Below are 20,138 nucleotides of genomic sequence, written 5' to 3'. Positions count from 1 at the left end.
AACATCAATGAAACATACAAGCATTTTCACTCTCTCAGCCTCTCTAAGCTAGATTAATGCTTTAAGAAAAAAAAATCCTACCAGACTACCTCTCTTCTAGCCAAAAAGTCATTCTGTCCCCAGTCAACTCCAGGAACCCTGGTACAATAATTAACATGTGGGCCAGAGGCCCAAACTCATTGGCACAGGATGGATTCTCAGATGAGAAACAGAGAAGCCCCAAATCCCGCTCACATAAAGGGCTTATTGACATTATCTGTTGAAAAGAATACAGATTTCAACGGACATAGACAGAGAGAAAGCAGAATTTTGGCTATGGAGGAAGTAGGTGGGGGGCAGAGGTAGACCTCTCCCCTATTTCAAAATCCCTACATTTTCACTAGAGCATTCTCTACCTTCATACACTCATGTGGACTTTGTAACTGGCTAAGGAGCATTTCCCCATAGCATTGATATTACAGAAGCCAAAATAATCCGGGCCAGCCAGCACATTCCAGTTGTAAAACAGAAGGTTTTAGAGAGTTCCCACAGGCAGATTAGCTATGTGTGATGCTCAGGTGCCCTGGGCTTAGGGGGCAGCCCACTCAACCTGGGTCTAACTCCAGGAAGAGAGATGACCTCAGTAAGAGCAATGGCATTTAGATGCAGAAAACTAAAAAAGACAGTGGTTTGATTATTAGAGGGAGAGAGAGGGAGGGGATTAGGGCTAAAAGACCCCATGACAAGCCAGAGGTCTGAAAAGTGCCAAACAAGAAGATGGACACAGGCATTCATTCCATTTCTCCTGGTCCCTGTGCTGAGCATGGGATACAGAGGGCCCTGGAGCTGCAGAACCCCGGGCGGTAGCCCAACAGACAGACTATAAAGCATCGCAATGAAGAGAGGCTGTCTCAGCCTTCCTAAGGACAAGATGTCCTAAGGTTTCCGTGAGTCCTTTGACACAGAAAGTTTTCCCACATGAGCACACTACAATGACACTAGCGTTATCTTGGTGTCACTTTTCTGGCACCCACCAAGCCCCAGGGAAGACCTGGCTCCAAGTCCCGAGTCAGCACAAACAGATTTTAAAGTCCATGCACTAAAGCTCATGTTTGTTGGTGTAGTTATTCATTCAGCAATAAGTTTGTGTCATTTCTTGTGGACCGGGTAATTTCTATGTGCTAAGTACTCGGGATGCACCAGTGAATAAAACCAGTATGTTTCCTATTCTTTGGGAGTTCACAAACTCCCAAAGTTTGTATGGGAAAGATATGGGAAAGTTTGTATGGGAAAGATACATGGTAAGTAAATAAACAAATAAATAACTATAAAGTAGGACAAGTAGAATGAAGGAAATGAGTAAGGGGTGGGGGACACATAACACATTTTAGCTGACACAGCAAGAATTTGAAGAAGCCAGCCATGGAAGACCAGGGAGAAGAACCATCTGTGTGGAGAAACAGCATGTGCAAAGGTCCTGAGGCTGGAAAGCACATGGCAAGTTCAAGGGGGCCAGTGTAGCTGGAACAACAGGGCCAGGGAGAGGGCTACACAAAGTAACTTGGAGAGAAGGCTCTTGAAATACACAATTAAAAGTTTTCCAAGCACTTTCTCAGATGTTAGTATAGTTGAAACAGCCCTTTGAGGTAAGCAAGCTTGATAGGATGGGTCCATTGAATTGAGACGAGGATACTAGCAGATATCACAGAGTTAGTGGGAGAAATGAGATTTGGAGTCAGTTCTTCTGTTCCTAAGCTTAGGAATCTTTTAAAAGGTCTCTCTCTCTCTCTCTCTCTCTCTCTATATATATATATATACACTTATACATATAAGTCATATTTATATAATTATTATATATTTACATATATAATATGTATTTTATATACCTATACCTATTATATATTTATAGACCTATATATCATTTGTTTATATATAAAATATAGAATATAAAAGTATATATAAATATATACAAATTGGGTATAAATTATAAATAATGAAATACATAGATCTTAAAAACAATGAGTTTTGACAAATGTATAAACCCGTGTAAACAGCATCTCAATCAGGATAGGGTAGTTTCCATCACCTCTGATAATTTGCTGCCATCTTTTGCAATCAGTCACTCTTTTCCCAACCAGACGCAAACTCTATTTTAATTTCCACCCACATAGATTAGTTTTGCCTGTTCTTGAACTTCACATAATGGAATCATATAGTATGTGCTCTTTTATGTCTGGCTACCTTTACTCAGCTTTTGAGTAATGCTTTTGAGATTCATTCATGCTGTGGCATGTATCAATAGTTGGTTCTCTTTTACTTTTTTTGGTGAGTAGTATTCCACTGTGTAAAATGTAAAATAATTTGTTTATCTATTTGTCTGTAGATGAGCATTTGGGTTGTTTTCAGCTCTGGGATATTATGAACCAAGCTGCCAGGAACATTCCTGCACAAATCTTTCTGCAGATACATGTTTTCATCTCTCACTGGTAAATAGCTAGGGGTGCAGGTGCTGGATCATAGGTAGGGATAGGTTCAGATTTTATGAAAGTCACAGTTTTCCCCAGTTGTATCAGTTTATATTCCCACCAACAATGTATGAGGAATTTTAGCCATTTTAATGGGTGTAAAATTGGTGGCTTTAATTTGCAATTCCCTGATGAGTAATGATGTTAACATGTTTTGTGTGCTGACTGACCATTTGTATATGCTCTTTTGTGAAGAGTCTGTTAGAATTTCTTGCCCATTTTTGCTGCTTTTAGTGCTCTAAAAAGTTATTGCCTACCTCAAGGTCATAAGATATTCTCCTATATTTTCTTCTAGAAGCTGTACAGTTTTAGCGTTCAGTTTATTTAGGTCTTTGATCTATCTCAAATTAATTTTTGTGTATTGACTAGTGATGGACAAGTTTGTCAAATATGAGGACTCCTTTATTTTTATTTAAAAAATTTTTTTAAAGATTTTATTTATTTATTTGAGAGAGAGAGAGAAAGAAAGCATGGGGGGGGAGGGGCTGAGGGAGAGGGGGAAGAAGACACCCTGCTGAGCAGGGACCCGGATGTCAGGACACTGGGATCATGACCTGAGCCAAAGGCAGACGCTTAACTGACTGAGCCACCCAGGTGCCCCTCCTTTATTTTTATTTTAGTTTTACTTTTTATTGTGGCATACCTTGCATAAAGTACACAGATATTAAGTGTAAAACTCAAAAGTTGTGCACATATGTATACATCCATGTAGCCATATTCAGGTCATTTGAGGACTTGTTTTTATTTTTATTTTTTTTAAGATTTTATTTATTTGAGAGAGAGACAGAGAGACGGCACGAGCAGGGAGAAGGAGCAGAGGCAGAGGGAGAAGCAGGCTCCCCGCTGAGCAGGGAGCCTGACGCAGGACTCAATCCCAGGAGCCTGGGATCATGACCTTAGCTGAAAGCAGATGCTTAACCGACTGAGCCACCCAGGCACCCAGAGGACTTGTTTTTAATGTCAAAAATATTTGCTAGCCTCTCTATATTAGTATTACAGGTAAGTAATAGTTATGGTAGCTTTTTGCCATATTGGATTTTCTCAAACACACGCATTTGACGGAATACTATGCGTTAGGGGCACACATGGATTTATAAGATCCAGCACTAATTCTCTGGCTCCCCAGTGGTCTGTGGCATGCACTTGGGGAGCAAATATACTATATACCCTACTGACATATGGCTCCTGTCCTCAAGGAGCTTATAATCTAAGAAGAGTGCTAGGAAATACACATAAATAAACCATGTTGACCTATAACCATAAGAACATTTTAAATCAAGGGCCAGGGACTTCAGAAGAGGGAATAATAAAATCACTTCAGGAGTGAATGAGAGGAAGCTGGAATGGAAGAGTCTTGTAGCCTAAAAGATGACTAGGATTTTGACAAATGGGAATAATTGTAGGAGGTAACTGCCAATGGGAAAAGTGGCTAAAAAAGAAGTGCCTTAGTTAGGATCCTTTCTGTTGTAATTTACAGAAACTCAACTGAAATTAGTTTAAGCAAAAAACGAATGTGTTGGTTCTTGTAACTAGGAGGTCTGGGGGGTGGGGAATGGTAGGTAGTCTCTGGCTTCAGGTCTGGCTGGATTCAGAGGCTTTACTATATGGTCAGAGCTATGACTTTATTTTTCACACAGCTTCTTCCTCCCACATATTGGACAAGAACAGCCACTGGAATCCCTAGACCCTCCCAGAATCTCCTCAGCTCAGCAACCTCAATGAAATGAATACTTCTTCTTCCCAATATCTCCCTATTCAATTTCAAGGAATACTCTGATTGGCTTCTCTTGGGTCCACTCATGAACAGATCCTTGTGGCCAAGGTAGATGGGAAACTCTGATCGGACAGTCTAGGTCATGTGCCATCACCTGTGTGAGATGTGGAACACTACACCTGACAGCCTCTTAGTACTACATGAAATCGGTGGGAAAAAATCAGAGGAAGGGATGATAACTGAACAGATAATTGGCTGCTGTATTTCATTACAAGGGAATGTGGGCTTTGAGTAGGAAATGTGAACGGGGAGCAAAGCAGGAAGAGACTCTGCTCTAGACATGGAGCACGGGGATGGACCATTGCCCTGGGTGTCTTTCCCCAGTATTATTCTCTGCAGCCCAAGAGCCGTCTACTGAACCAATCCCAGGGCAGCCTGTGCAGCCTGACATTTAGTGGCCCCTTGGGAAGAGTGTGCTGGATATAAAGGTAGCATGAAGACCGGAGACAGCTTCATATAGGCCTTTCTGTGTCTATCTTCCCAGTGCACCTTGTCTATCATACTTGAAGTAAATTCCTCTTGTAGTTACAAGGATGAACTAACTAGGGATTAGGCATTTCTGTGTCATCGTTTTGGAGTGCAATGTCAAAGCTGGAAGAGCTCGTGGAGGTCATTTAGCAGAGGGGTCAGCAAACTCTGGGTCGTGGGTCAAATCACTCGCCATTTTATTTTTGTGAATAAATTTTGACAGGGCTGAAGCCTTGTCCATTTGATTATACATGGTCTGGGGCTGCTTTCATGCTGCAAAGACTGTAGAGCCTACAAAGCCCCAAATCTTTACTACCCAGCCCTTTACAGAAAAAGTGTGTCAACCCCTGGTCTAGTAGGACATGCTCCTCCTCAATCAGGATTTTCCTCTACAACATTAATTGTATTTCTGACTCATGCCTAAGATCAAAAGAAACAATTCATGGAGAGTTTAGAATGTAGTCTGACATATAATAATTACTCCTTAAATGCCAGCTAAACACAGTCCTGGGTTATCAATATATACCTCTGTTCCCCTTTCCCAATGGAATGACCAAGAGGTGACTGTATGGTAACAACATCATGTGTTGATTAATTCCTTATTTAAAGGGAGTTTCCCTAACACATTCAAATGCATTTCATTACTCTACCACTATTAACCATTCCTGGGTGTTTTCATGTGCCAGGCACTGTGTTAGGCATCATACATCCCTTCCCTCACTCAGCGCTCCCCAATATTCCCATCTTGAGAAGAAAAAATGCAACTTTGGGGACAAAGCAAGGCACTGAAGGCTGCACAGCTAGTGAGTGGCTGAGGTGGAATTTGAACCCAGGCAGTCTGACTCCACAGCTCAAGTGTTTATCAAATACACTATCTAGGCGGCTTGATTTGGTTAATAACCTAGTTTTCAAAGTATCAGTTCCCAGTCGCAGAAATCAGAGTCAGAAAACAGGTCCACCTGTGGGTATAAGAGCAGTAATGCAGAGCGGGCTATAGACCCGTGGCCTCCCTTCCTGCACCTCGCACCCCGCACCTCCCCTCCCCTCCACTCCCGCCACACTGCTGCCCTTAGTCTGCCTCCCGCTGCCCTTGGACTCTCCCACCCATCAGGTATGTGTTGCCAGGGAGATCGTCCTAAATAATGCACAGCTCTGGTCGGGTCACTGCTTGGCTCAAAACCTCTCACAGCTTCTCATTGGCCATTGACTGTAACAAACACCCTCTAGGCTGGCATTTAAAACTCTCCAAGGTCTGATCCTCACCAACTGCCCAGTCTTAATTCCTCACTGGCCACCTAGTCATATTCTACAGACCGACTGAAGTTCCTGACATTTCCTAGAATACTTTGCGTTTATTTATTTCACCCTCCACCCAAGCCAAAGGCCCAGGACGCAGGCGTTGTGCAATGTGGACTGTGGAATCTTGCTGGAGAAGGATTGAGTAAGCCCATCTGGGATGCCCCAACTTTCCCTTATGCTCTGCCTAATAAAAGTTTATTCACTTCTCAAGGTCCTCTCTACAAAGAAGGTCCCAGGTCTTCCAAAGGAATTTGGCCTGTCTTCCTCATCACTCCTTCCCTCTCAACACCCATGATGGCTTCTCCAGTAATTCAGTCCCATGTCGTGTCCACCCCTCGGCGACACTGGAAGGAGGCAATCGGGGTCATGCTCTCTGTCCTGTGCATCTCCCATCCCACGGCACCTGGCCCACTGCCAAACCCAGAACACGGATTTGTGTCATCATCCCAGTGAATGGGACAGCAGTGCTGGGAAATCGAACAGGAGACAGACTGTAGGGTCAGCCACCTCAACCCACACCTTCCCCCTGTGACGTTCATCGGTGTAAAATGCGGCAAGATGGTGAAAAGGAAGAAGCAGGAAGGAGTGAAAGGAGATCAGGGTCAGATGGACATGGTTTCAAACACCTGCCTGGGCGCCTGGGTGGCTCAGTCAGTTAAGTGTCTGCCTTTAGCTCAGGTCATGATCCCAGGGTCTTGGGATCAAGTCCTGCATCGGGCTCCCTGCTCAGCGGGGGGCCTGCTTCTCCCTCTCCCTCTGCCTGCCACTCTGCCTACTTGTGCTCGCTCTCTAACTCTCTGTTTATAAATAAATAAATAATCTTAAAAACAAACAAACCAACCAAAAAAACACCTGCCTGACACTTTCTAGCTTGTGTGAGGGTGGCCAGGTGACTTCGCCTTTGAACCTCATTTCCCTTTCATGCAAAATGGGGTATTAAATATTCCTTGTTAAATCCGTCCCTTCACATATTCATTCAGGGTTTCATTACTTATTTTTTTTTATTAAAGTACAGTTGACACCCAATGTTACATCAGTCTCGGGCATACAACATAGTGATTCAACAACTCTATACCTTATGCTATGCTCAGCACAAGTGTAGCTCCCATCTGTCCCCACACACCGCTATTAGAGTATCATTGCCCATAGTCCCCACGCTGTGCCTTTCATCCCCGTGACCTACCCACTGCATAACTGAAAGCCTGTGCCTCCCACTCTCCTTCACCCACTTTGCTCATCCCCCTTCCTTTCTGGGAACAACCTGTATATTCTCTGTATCTATGGGACTGTTCCTTTTTTTTTCATACTTGTTTGTTTTTGTTTTTTGATTCCACATATAAATGAAATCATATGGCATTGATCTTTCTCTGTCTGACTTATTTCACTTAGCACGATACCCTGTAGGTTGATCCATGTTGTTGCAAATGACAAGATCACATTATTTTTTATGGCTGAGTAATATTCCATCATATATATGTATATTATTCCATCATATATATACATGATGTAATATTCCATCATATATATATATGCACACCACATCAGTGGACACTTAGGTTGCTTCCACATTTTGGCTATTATAAATAATGCTTCAATAAACATAGGGGCTCATGGATCTTTTCAAATTAGTGTTTTCATATTCTTTGGGTAAATACCCAGCAATGGGATTACTGGATCAAATGGTATTTCTATTTTTAACTGTTGAGGAAGCGCAACACTGTTGTCCACAGTGGCTGTACGTATCCACATGCCCACCAATAGTGCACGAGTATTCCTGTTCCTTCACATCCTCACCAACACTCGTTATCTCTTGTCTTTTTGATGCTAGCCATTCTGATAGGTATGAGGTGATAGCTCATTGTGGTTTTGATTTGCATTTCCCGGATGATGAGCGATGTTGAGCAATTTTTCATCATTACTTATTAAATGTGACATTTGGGGCCAATGACCTGGTCCTTGAGGCTCAGTTTCCTCCCCTGGAAAATGAGGGTACTATTAGTATCCATCTCCTACAACTCTCATGAGGGTTAAGTGAATTTATGTCTTTGAAGAGCTTAGTTAGCACTGTGCCTGGTACATAGTAAATGCTCAACAAACCTGAACTACTCTTAGCCATCATCCCTCTGGGTCAAGCACTGTGATGAGTTTGGAGGACCGGGCAGTGAACAAAACAGACAAGCCTGTCACACAGTCATCATGAGGTTTACAGTCAAAAGAGAGTAAGAGACAAAAATAAAGGAAATGTGCTCACGGACGAAGCAATTACCGACTTTGGTAAGTTCTGTGGAGGATGGCGAGAGCCAACATAACACGGGGACCTGTCTTAGGTACAGAATACAGGGAAGGCTCAGGGAAGATTGTTGCAAGGATTAACTAAATAATATATGTAAAACATTTGCACTCAGGCTATAGCTGGAAAAGAATGTCTCTTGATTAGGAGGAGGATAAAAAAGTGGTCGGAGGCTGAGAAATCTCTGATGGGGGTTGGGCTTCTTTTTGTTCCTGAAATGCTGCCTCCCTAGGTCCCTTTTCCCTACATGTAATGGGTCAAGGCTCTGTTTCTGTCCCTTGAAAGAGGGATTTTTGTTCACTTGAGGTGCCTGCCCCATATAATCCCGGCGTCACAGGCAATTCTCCTTCCAGAATAACTCATGCTGACAGTAAAAATATCTAATTTTACGGTTGCCTTAGATCGTCCTTGCACGGGCAGGGTCCGGATCCCTGGGCTGTTTCCCCAGATTTCAAAAAGCAGGAGCAGACCCCGGGCTGCCTGTGATCCTACATGCTGAGAGCAGCTTTCTGCGGGAAGATTCGCACTCGGTGGAGTGCGCTTTAGGTGCTTAAAATAGATCAACTGTGTCATTAGACAGACCATCACAAAGCAGTCATTTCATTGGCCCTGCTGGTGCTGGGGAGGGCAAGAGATAACAGCCCATGGAGAAAGACCTGCGCTTTGCACAAAATCAAGCAGATGTGAGGAAGAAGGTCTGGAAGTGAAAGAGGCAGGAGACAGTGGAATTCTGCCAGGAGAGGGGGTGGGGGCCGCTGCGGGAGCACGCAGCCGTAACCACAGCACCAGGAGCAAGGGGGACTGCCAAGGACAGTCTGTCTGGCCCCCTTGTCTGGCTGGTGATAAACTTAGAAAAGAAGCTAGAGACTTCTGGGCTGCAGGGCACATCCCAGCAGCACTGGGTGCAATCGTCAAGGGGTCCTCCATACTCTTCGAGGGACACAAAGCCCCTCTGAGGGGCTGACTCTGGCATCTCCCTACCCTCTCTCTACCATTCTGGCCATGCTTTCTTGGGCACGCTCCAATTGATCACTGTCTTCCCTGAGAGCCATGCTTCAGAGGCAGCCTCAGCAGGGTTCTGCGGAGTGATGCTCTGACCTCCACCTGTCCATGCAGCCTAGAATCGTGTCGTCCAGCCGCCCACATCACTCCACTGCCTCCTACTGAACTTGAGATCAACTCATCCCCTCCCCCCAACCTTTTACTCTGGGGTCCACCATGCCTGGTGTCATGAACAAAGGGAAGTGACAGCAGCTGAGGAGTGGAAGAGGTCCGATTGGGAGGTAGCAGTGACCAGAGGTGGACACAGACCAAACAGAAGCATGAAGGAAAGGGAAATGTCGACGAGGACTACTTTCTAACAACTAACTTCGGGGACTGTTTTAGCAGTCAACTGGGACCACAGAGTTGAAGTAGTTTTTCTCTTATTTTCTTTTACAGGGAATGAATTTATTAAATTTTAGGTTGAATTTGAAGTACCTTGGAATATCCAAGTGGGCAACTTAGCAGATGGTCAGAAAGACGAACCTAGAGCTTAGTAGAGAGATCTTTATCATAAAGACAAAGAGAGCAGGCTTTTCACTAACGAATGAATTCGTCAAATATCTTTTGAGCACCTACGGTGGGCTAGGCACTGTGCTTTGCTTTCTTTGAATTATTTGCCCCCCTATTTCTTCTAGAGGAATGAAGAAAAATCTGCTCTCAACTGCAGAAATTATGTTGGCATTATCCACTTACTCGTACCTTTCTTTCTCAAGCAGGAGAACCTCATACTGACAGAGGGGAAGTCTTGAAGAGCCATATGGGATCAATGCTGTCTGGGGTCAAGTTCAGTGATTACCTTTCAGTAATCACTCCTTAGCTGGGATACGCTACCCTTGCTGACACAGAACTCACGCTGTTGACTAGCTGTCCTCAAATGGGCCGGGCCTGCCCCATCGGTCAGAGCAATCTCTGGAACAGTTCAGCCTTTCACAGTACCTTCTTTTGGTCTGGAAAAAGTACCCTGAGGTGGGATCGGTTATGCAGAATTGCCTTCCTTTGGTCTGTGCCCCACCCCCCACCACTAAGTTCCCCTGGAAACAAAACTGACCTCTAGGAGACGGGGGCAGGACATGTTTGCCCAACTGTATCAGACAGGATATGATATCACCCTTCTGGGAATGGGTCAGCTGGGGAAATCCTTATTTATGCAGCAGGATTTTGCTCACTTCAAGAGGACTTTCATAGCATGGCGGTGTTAATCAGTGGCTAACTCTAGATAGAACTTTCTGCAGTAAAAATGAGCAGATAGGCTGCAGTTTCTGCATCTCTGGGTGAACACACATTTCTCCATGTTTGATGTTATATTGATGATCTACTAGACTGGGGGTTAAAAATTAAAATGCCTACAGTGGCAAGGGAACATAAAAGTACAAAGCTGTCCTTGTGTAATCTGAGAGGATAGGGTGGCAAGCGGGCAGCCTAGAGACCAGTACATGCCCCGCGGAAAGCAAGCTGTCCTACTGCTATTGTCATGCAGGAAAACAGGGGCCGGGATGCAAGACCTTCTCCTGCCCCCCCCCTTTTTAAAGATTATTTATTTATTTATTAGAGAGAGAGAGAGAACATGAGCAGGGGGGAGGGGCAGAGGGAGAGGCAGAAGCAGACTGCCCGCTCAGCAAGGAGCCAGACGTGGGGCTCGATCCCAGGACCCTGAGATCATGACCTGAGCCGAAGGCAGACGCTTAAACCGACTGAGCCACCCAGGCGCCCCTGCTGCCCCCCTTTTTAAGAGAAGCTAGACATTCCAATTTTTATATCTCAATTTCCCAATTTCTCACCACTGGCCAATAATTCAAATTCATTAAAACCTCATGTAGGGCAAATAAAACATGTCCTATCATGCTGGTCACCAGGTGGCCCATTTTTCAGGGCCTGTGTGACCCACGAAGGCAAGAGCCACGTCTGTTATATTTACGGCTGTGTCCCCAGCATCATGCCTGGTGAAGAGTTGGTGGTCAGTAAATATTTGTTGAGTGAACAAATGAACAATCCAATTCTTATCCTCCATGTTGGACATTCCCAGGAACGAGGCAGATTGAAAACCAACACTGTGACTATAAATTCCGTTACACCATCGAGATGCTACAGTTGTGCATAATGACCTGGATAGGGGCTGGAGTGGGAGTTGCGTTTTCTGCAGACAGACCGAGTGTGGAATACTAAGCCACCACAGTCCTCCCTTTCGGGGAACTCCTACGTGTGAGCGCTACCCTTCAGGTTCTCAAGGAGAGGCTTCATCCCTGCTGGTCAGAGGTCAGCAGCCTCCACCAGCCCTGGGGAGTCGCTGATATCCAGGGGAAAACAACCCACAGAAAAATCTTCTTCTTGATGAGTCATTTATGTAACAAACACCGCATTATGGATTGTATTCACATGTTAAGGGTCCTAACCCCCAGGTCCCGAGAACTGGAGATACAGTCTTTACAAAGGTAAGCAAGTTACAATGAGGTCATTAGAATGGGCCCCAATCCAATATGACTGGTGTCCTTATCAAAAGGGGAAATTTGGACACAGAGACAGACAGAGGAAGGGGAACAGGTGGAAGACGGCCATCCACAACCAAGGACAGAGGCTAGAACAGATTGTTTCCACGGCCCTCAGAAGGACCCAATCCTGCCGACACCCTGATTTTGGACTTTTGGTCTCCAGAACTGTGAGACAATACCCTTCTGTTGCTTAAGCCCCCCAGTCTGTGCTCCTTTGTTGTGGCGGCTGTAGCAAACTAATATACACTGTTTTTGTTTTATAAACATCTGCGACCCGCCAGGCAGTGTTTGACGCAATTCACAACTATTAGCTCACATATTCTTTCCAATAGCTCTGTGAGACAAGCTCCCCTGTGATCGGATGAGGAAGTGAGGTACAGAGAAGGTAAGTGACTTGCTCAAGGACACACAGCAAGCAAAGGGTAAGTTCCAGTCTGTGCCCTTAAGGGCTAAAGGAGAACAATTTAACTGGTGAAATATTCAAAAAGTCAGAGGTGCTTACACACTGTGGGTTGTTTTCTGTTCTTGTACAATGGTATCTGGCCACTGTTGGGGGTCTGCCAGTGGCTGACCATTCACCACACCAGATGTTACCTCAGCAAGATAAAGCCTTTGCCAGATAGGAACGCTCGAGCTCAGAATGGGTATCACTTCCTTTGTGCACTACAAATACTCTTGAAATCACATTGTGATTTTCAGAGATGTGTTATACTCATTTTGGATGGTTTTTTTTAAAGATTGTATTTATTTATTTGAGAGCGAGATTGAGAGAATGAGCGGGAGGAGGGACAGAGGGAGAAGCAGACTCCCCGCCGAACAGGGAGCCAAATGCGGGGCTCCATCCCAGAACCCTGGGACCATGACCTGAGCCAAAGGCAGACGCTTAACTGATTGAGCCACCCAGGCGTCCTCATTTTGGATGGTTTTAAAATTGTTCCCTACGTTATTCCTCCACCCTGCTCCTAGCCTCCAGGATCCATTTGTCGACAACTACTTCATTCATTTGGGAAGCATGGTTTAAAAAAAAAAAAAAAAATCTCCATCCTTATAAAGTATACAGTCATCTCTATTTTATCTAAATTTTGCAAATGTAAAATTGCTTTAGAGGGCAGCCTACCAAGTTTGTGTTTGTAATGGATCCTTCTCGTAAAGAACTCCTGGAGTCCTGACCTGGCAGAGGCTGGTCATCTTGCTCCTTGTGCTGGGTGTATTCCATTCTGAGCTCCCATGTGTCTCCACACCCGCTGCTGCCTTCTCTACTCTGCACTGTGCCCTATGAGGCTGAATATTATGGGCCCATCAACTGCCTTCCTTGCCCACTGGCCCCTGGTTGGATTGGGCCAATGGGGAGCACAGTGGGAGACGGGAGGACGGAGGAGAGGGAGGCCAGGCAGTCACCAGCCTTCTAGTACTGGGCCGTCCTAGCTTCTGGTTTGTTTCTCTACACCCTTTCTCACACACTTGCAAAGACTCCTTCTATTTAACTCCCTTCAAATTGCCCATGTGTTCCCTGCCAGGACCCTAACTGATAGACTCCTCCCCTTCTTTTTTATCCTATAATCCAGTAGCTGCGAGGCCATGCAGATTTTCTTTTCTTTTCTTTTTAAGATTTTTTTCTTTTTTATTTATCTTTTTTTTTAAGATTTTATTTATTTATTTGACAGAGAGAGACAGTGAGAGGGAACACAAGCAGGGGAAGTGGGAGAGGGAGAAGCAGGCTTCCCGTGGAGCAGGGAGCCCGATGCGGGGCTCGATCCCAGGACCCCGGGATCATGACCTGAGCTGAAGGCAGACGCTTAACGACTGACCCAGGCAGGCGCCCCAGATTTTATTTTCTAAAAGATCTTTCCCCCCATCTCTATTCTTACAACCACCAAAATCCTGGCCCTCAGGCCTTTTCTGAACCAGGGTGATTGTCTCTCAGCTAGGATCCTAACTTCCTGTCTTGCCCTTTTCCAGCCATGCCCTATACAATACCGGGTTAATAATCTTCCCGAAGGTTTCCTTCAGGAAGCTATGGCTTTCTATGAACAGAACCGAGTGCTATAGCTACAACAATGGCCAAACATGCTCACTTTCAACCAGACGGTTTGGTTCTTCTGATCCTGTCATTTCAGAACTTCGCTCTGTGGCCAATTCAATTTGAGATTCAACTCCATCCCCCGGGACCGAGGCCAGTGAGCTTCTCACGTTATTCCTCTTCATCCTCACAACAACCCTGCACTTTGGCATTATCATTCGCATTCTATACGTGATAACATTCAGGTTCAGAGACGTGGCTATCTGGTCCAAGATCACAGAGTACACCATACATCTTACATTTGAACTCAGGAATCCATACCCCCAAGCTCAGGGTCTTACAGCTCCAGGATGGTGTCTGCTTATCTCATGATAAGGGTGATAGGAACCTTCGATGCTCTTTTTAGCACAACAGTCTACTCCAAAACAGTAACCATTTGGCATGCCAGTCCATGACAGAGACCAAGGAAAGGGTCAGAGGACAGGAAGGGCCGATGAAATAAAGGAGGATGGCTCCTGGCACAACCGTGCGTGGTGCGTGTGATGCTCCCCAAGCTGAAGGATGGGCCGCTGCTGAGCTCTGTGCCTCCGAAAGCCGCAACTCGCAGGAGCTCTGGGTGTTCTGACTTGTGAGGAGAATGAAATTTTATGGGACAGAGAATCGACTCTGGAGCTCAGGGCCTCTGGAGCCTGGGGTAAACTCAGTTTCCCCTGGCTTTGGACCAGGAGGCTTGGGAATTCCTGGGGCCAACCTGGGAATGGGAGACACCGACAGGGAATAACCAAAGATTCACTGTTGCCTAAAATTTATTGTTGCACGTTAGATGGTGGTGCCTCCGTGGCTCCAGGGGCGTGTGAAAGTGATTGGTCTGGTGTCAGCTCCTTCCTTGCTGGGCGGGTTCGGGAAAGTGGCCAGCGGTCCCATGGACGAGCGAGGGATGACAGACAAGGCTCCGAAGGAACAGAGCCAGGGCGCACGGGCAGCATACATCAGGGGACGTTCCCTCATGCCACCCGACTCCATCATCCCCAGAATTACCCCTTCCTCTCAAAGTCCTGCTCTGCGGTGTACTGAAGCTCAGCTAGATTTTGGAGGTAAGGATTCCAAAGACACTAGAAGTGCACTGAGAAGGGGCCGATGGAGCACTCCCCTGGTGTTACCATCTGAGCCATGTGTGTCTCACTTACGATTAAAAACAATTCACATATGTGTACAAAGCATTTTCTCCTGATCCCGCTTAATCCTCAAAATCACACTTCTGGTATCCTCAATTTATGACCAGCCTCTAAGAGGCTGAGGGACCTGCTGGCTGATGACATAGAGTCCACAATGACAACCACCACAATGACCACTGGGGTGACAAGAACAGCCTGACCACCGTCGCTGATACGACGCCAGCGATGGCCCAGGCACCACACTCTGTATTTGGCATGCCATGTTAATATTTCTCTCCATTTCACGCGAGGTGTGTCCTATCATCCCCATTTTCCAAGTGAGACAACCATGCTGAAGACCGCACAGCTAACAAGTGAAAGATGAGGACCCGAACCTGGGACCAGCTGAGCCGAGAGCCTGAGCCCTATCAGCTCTCCCACGCTGCCCTGAGACCTTAGCCCCGAATCATCTTGCCCAGATGAAGCGATTATCACTTCATCATCCTCTCATGCTTTGCCCTCACTTCAGGGGTGCCGTCTGAACCACTGATTAGGAATGATGCACACTATCAAAACACAATGCATCCGAATACCTTTCATAATCCAACAGCTAACTGTATGGCTTGAAGAAGTTAGTGAATGTTATTGGCTACGAGCTGTCACCCATGAAACTGGAGTAGTAACACCATCTCCCAGGTTGGGGGTGACAGTTGGGGAGATCATACAGGTGCAATGCTGGGCACAGTGACTGGTGGAGGGTGAGGACCCAATACATGGAAGGGAGAGAAAAACTGAGTGAGAGTGTCTCTTAGGTTCATGAGGATTAAGTAAGAATTTCAAATCCCAAAGGGGAGAGCATTTTTGCTCCTGCCAACGCCCAGTCCCTATAACCTTATGACCTTGTCATTGCTTCACTCATGTGAGGTCTGATTTCTATTCTCTCCATTTGCAGACTCTCAGGGTTGGGAGCAACCTCAGGGACGATGGAACCCCTCCCCTGAGCCCTGAGCACGAGTGGCCAAACTGTTCCCTTAGAGAAGCACTTCTTCTTATGGAGACCTCAGTGGCTGCCCAAGTCATTCTACTCTGTTTATTTTCCACTACTCCTGGAAAATAAACACACTCTCCCTACTTAGAAAAAGTGTATGAGGCTGGAATCGCATTTTTGTTAGTCCTCATCTTCTGTGGTATTCAACTCTATTGGTTGTTATTTCTTAAAAAAAAAAAAGTAAAAGCTGTTTCCTTCTTTCAGTAATATTCGGTGTTACTAATGGGACAAGAGAAAAGGGCAGGGCCAGCCGCTTGTGAACTTATTTCTTAGTTTCTTGAAAAATAGATGAGCCATCTTTCTCTCCTATCATTTAGTGAGAAAGGACTCCCATAAATACATCTTTCCCCTGGAGATAGTGAGAAGTGACAGGCAGCTCACATCTTTACTTCTCTGAAAGCATGAGGAGGCAAACATGTGGCCCACTTAGGTGATCAGGTCTACAGAATTTTGCCCTTTTCTGGAGCCTGGTGTGAAGCCAAAGTACCGTTCCTGACTGTCAAAATCAAGAGGAAAAATTCTTTGGCTGGAAGAGGCAGAGGGAGTTCGGCCACACTTGCTTAGCAGAGCTATGCGATACACAAAGGAGGACAGCAGAGAGATGAGTCATACAAATACATAGTAAATAAATATATTTCATTTCCATCTCCCTGGCGTTTGCTTTGTTTTCCTCCCCTCCATGCCAACAGCCTTGAAATGGAGGCAGGGTGGAGAAACAGTGGCTTTGGTCTGGACCCAGCCTCAGAAGGTACGGGTTTTTCTGGCCTTGCTGTTCAGCTCTAGCTTTTTAAGAAGAAACTTACAGATTTAGATGCAACCCTTCTCATTTTACAGATCAGCAGTCTGGGATCCAGACTGACGGGAAAGCCGCAAACCCAGGGAACCAAATGTTCCTAGGGTTCTCTGCTTCGACAATCCCACCAGCTACTGGAAGGACCCAGACAAGCTGGGCTGATGAGGAGGCCGGAGCGGGGGGGACTTGAACCCAGACCTCCTCTCCAGGGTGCTGGTCACAGTGGGTGCCCGCGGTCAAAGGGACACTGAAGAGAAACGGACGGGGCCTCCTTGTATTTCTGCCTGCATTTCTCAGCAGCTGAGGCCCTGCCCAGCAGCAAAATGTCTGGTCCTGTCTCTTCAAAGCAATTGCTGCCTCTGGCATGTTAGCGATCTTGGCCAAAGGGCTTGTTCCCTTCCTCTCTTCTCAGGATGGCCACCCAGCCTGTAGGTGTGTGGAGAAATCAGCCCCAGGCTCATGGGGCTGCAGGCAGAGGATATTTCACAATCTCTAGACCCAAAGGTGGCTTCCTGGTGATTTGTTTATCAAACTGCTCGCTCCCAGCCCACTGCCTGCCCACATCCACCCACCACAAGCCCCAGGGCCAGCCTCCCTGCTCCTCCCAGCTACAGGACAAGCCAGGCCCTCCATGGCTCTCCAGCTGTGTGCCAGGAGGTCTCCTCAGAGCCCCCACAGTCAGACAATGGCCACGGTAGTGCTTCCTAGGCCTTCCCAGGCTTTGCTAGAAGGAGACAAGCAGCCTTCCCCGCAGAGGCAAGTGTTGCTGCCAATAGAACACGAGCAAAATTGTCATGGAAAGCCGGACCCACATCCCTCTTCTGGGGAGCACAGAAAGGACCAAGAAGGAGTCTGGGAGCCGTGTGTCCACCCCGATGCCAGGCTTCCTTCCTCCTTCCAGGCAGCCCCAGCGCAGGCTCCTGCACCTCCCGCCCCCACCCTGTTCCCATGGCAAAGGAGAGGAGGACCCACTTACTGCTCGTGTTCATGGTGATGCCTTTGCACTGGGTCTTTCATTCAATACGGAGGACCCGGTTGCTTTTTTAAATCTTGCGATCTTCCGACCTCACTCATCACCTGGGGGGTGAAAAGGCAGTCCAGTGCCAGCTCTGTATCCTCAGGTGCTCTCTCTCCCTCTGCCGTCCCCTCGGCAGTCTGCGCTGCAGCCACTGGCCTTGAAGGCGAGCGGACTAACAGGCGCAGGTGAGAGCAGGGAGGAGGAGGCGGCGGCGGGAGGACACGCGCGCCGGGTCCCGCGGCCCCTGGACTCCCGGCGCCCGGCAGGAGCGGGGCTGGCAGCGCCGGCCCGCGCGCACCCCCGACTACTCCAGCCCCGCGGCTCGGGAGCCCAAAGGGGGTGTGGACCACGGGGAGGCAGGGCGGGGGCAGCGCGTCCCCGCCCGGCCTCGGGAGCAGCCGCCGCCCGGGACCCACCTCTCGGCCAGCGTCGGGAGCCAGAGGCCCCTGCCTGGGCCCCTGCGACCGGCTCATGAATCCTGGTCCTCGTCTGGAGTCTCGAATTCCAAGGCGAGCAAAGCGAAATAGGAGAGCCCGACATCCATGATGCGGGCTCGCGGGGTGGCAGCGCGGGGGGCGCGGCCGCTCGCTGCCGCCACCTGCTGGACGCGCCGGCGCGTGGCCAGGCCCCGCCCCTCCGGGCTTCTCCCGGGGTCTTGGGGTGTGATGGCGGGATGGAGGGTTCCCTTGTGCCCTGGGGCCGGCCGGGGGTGGGGCTCGAGCGCTGCTTTCCCCTCCCTCAGTGCTGGGGTCTATGGGCTAAGACAGTGTTAGGAAAGTAAAGCCGTCATTGGGAGGGGCTCTGAAGGAAAGATGGGCTTTGCAGGAGGACAGTTCTCACTTCCAACTCCGCTTCTAACCAGCTCCCTTGTACTCTGGTCTTGAGCAGGTCACTGCTGTTTCTGCCTCATTTTCCTCATGTGTCTAAGGTGGCGGCTGGACCGAGTGGGTGAGACGTTAGGGGTTCCTCCAGCGTCTTCACTTGTATCCCTACCTCCCCCTTTATACCCCTTATCACTGATTCATTCAGGGCAATTGTTTTTCATCTCCCTACCCAGCTAGAATGTTAGCTCGGTGAGAGTATGGGTCTTGTCAGTAGGGTTCACCACAGGCCCCCCATACCTAGAACAGTGCCTGGCACACTGTAGGTACCAATAAACATTTGTTGATAAATGCACCAGGTCTTTTCTGGATCTAAAACTGTGTAGCCCTCAGAGTGGCAGGTCTAGGAATCCCTGCCTTGAGATACTTCCCCATATGAGGCAAAGGCCGGTATGTGGCCTCACGACTCAACCTCACTGGTTCTCCCAGTTTTCGTAGGGCCGACTGACTCTTGTCCAAAGTATTGTTATTACTATTTTTGTAATTAGCTCTTGTAGGTGTGTATTACAGAAACCTATATTCTGATTTTTTGATCATGATGAATTCAGTGGGGTGGGCTCTTTACATTCCCCTGACTGCTTACCCTCTCACCTTCTGAACCTAATTCATGGTCACAGAAGCATGACTTTTGAGTATAGCCAAACAAGACCGGGAGACTCCATGATCCCTGTCCTTAGAATGACTCTGGTTCGAGCATGTGTAGAATCAAAATGTTGTGAACACTCCCACCCCGGACGTATAGAGAGGGAAACAGTGGGTCACAGAGGCTGAGCTACCCGCCCTTGGACACACCTCATGTCGCGGCAGAACTGGACAGGTCCTCTCACTACTAGCTTGCTTCCATATAAGAGTGACTCAGTGCACAAGAGTCTTGGATGTTAGGGCAAGGGCAGGTGAGCACCTTCTTAAAAATGGGGAAAGAATATTTTGTAGATAAATACAATGTTTCTGCCTTACACGGGGTTAAAAAAAATTGTTACGGCTCATGATCCCTGGATGTGACTGCGCTTCAGGGATCCTGAGACGCATCGGAGGGTCACTGGCTTTCAAACACATTTTGATAGCTTGTCAGGGTTTCTTTTCAATGGAGGGGAATAACCTTCACCTCCTCACAGTGGGCCTCAAAGTTTTGTTTATGAGGGAGATGGCTGCAAAATGCAGATTTCCAGGCTCCTGGTTTTCTTGTTCTGCTTTTTTTTTTCTTAAACATTTTATTTATTTATCTGACAGAGAGACACACATGAGAAGGGGGGAGTAGCAGGGAGAGGGGGAGGGAGAAGCAGGCTCCCCGCCGAGCAGGGAGCCCGATGTGGGGCTCGATCCCAGGACCCTGGGATCATGACCTGAGCAGAAGGCAGA

The 20,138-nt window shown here is 47.3% G+C and overlaps 1 protein-coding gene and 1 long non-coding RNA gene across 9 annotated transcripts in view; one reads left to right on the top strand and one right to left on the bottom strand.

The window, feature by feature from the left end:
• ABLIM3 (actin binding LIM protein family member 3) overlaps positions 1 to 18,497 on the bottom strand; it is a 108,795-nt gene extending 90,298 nt beyond the window's left edge. For 6 of the 7 annotated variants that reach the window (XM_034999526.1, XM_034999520.1, XM_034999521.1 and 3 more), the window contains exon 1: positions 17,857 to 17,939. In XM_034999526.1, the coding sequence (XP_034855417.1) occupies positions 17,857 to 17,869 (13 nt within the window). In that variant the 5' untranslated portion in view covers positions 17,870 to 17,939. Of the gene's footprint in view, positions 1 to 17,856; positions 17,958 to 18,314 lie in introns of those variants that run through there. The other variant, XM_034999525.1, reaches the window with a different exon arrangement.
• The window catches only part of LOC118006755, a 5,442-nt gene continuing 3,254 nt past the window's right edge, over positions 17,951 to 20,138 (top strand). For both annotated transcript variants that reach the window (XR_004678180.1, XR_004678179.1), the window contains exon 1: positions 17,951 to 18,083. This is a non-coding gene — a long non-coding RNA (uncharacterized LOC118006755). The remainder of the gene's footprint in view (positions 18,084 to 20,138) is intronic.

This window comes from Mirounga leonina, unplaced genomic scaffold, assembly GCF_011800145.1.
Source record: "Mirounga leonina isolate KUSES-001 unplaced genomic scaffold, KU_Mleo_1.0 Mir_99, whole genome shotgun sequence".
Classification (NCBI taxonomy): domain Eukaryota; kingdom Metazoa; phylum Chordata; class Mammalia; order Carnivora; family Phocidae; genus Mirounga; species Mirounga leonina.
Note: the sequence above shows the minus strand (reverse complement) of the source record. Positions and strands in the feature narration are given on the sequence as shown.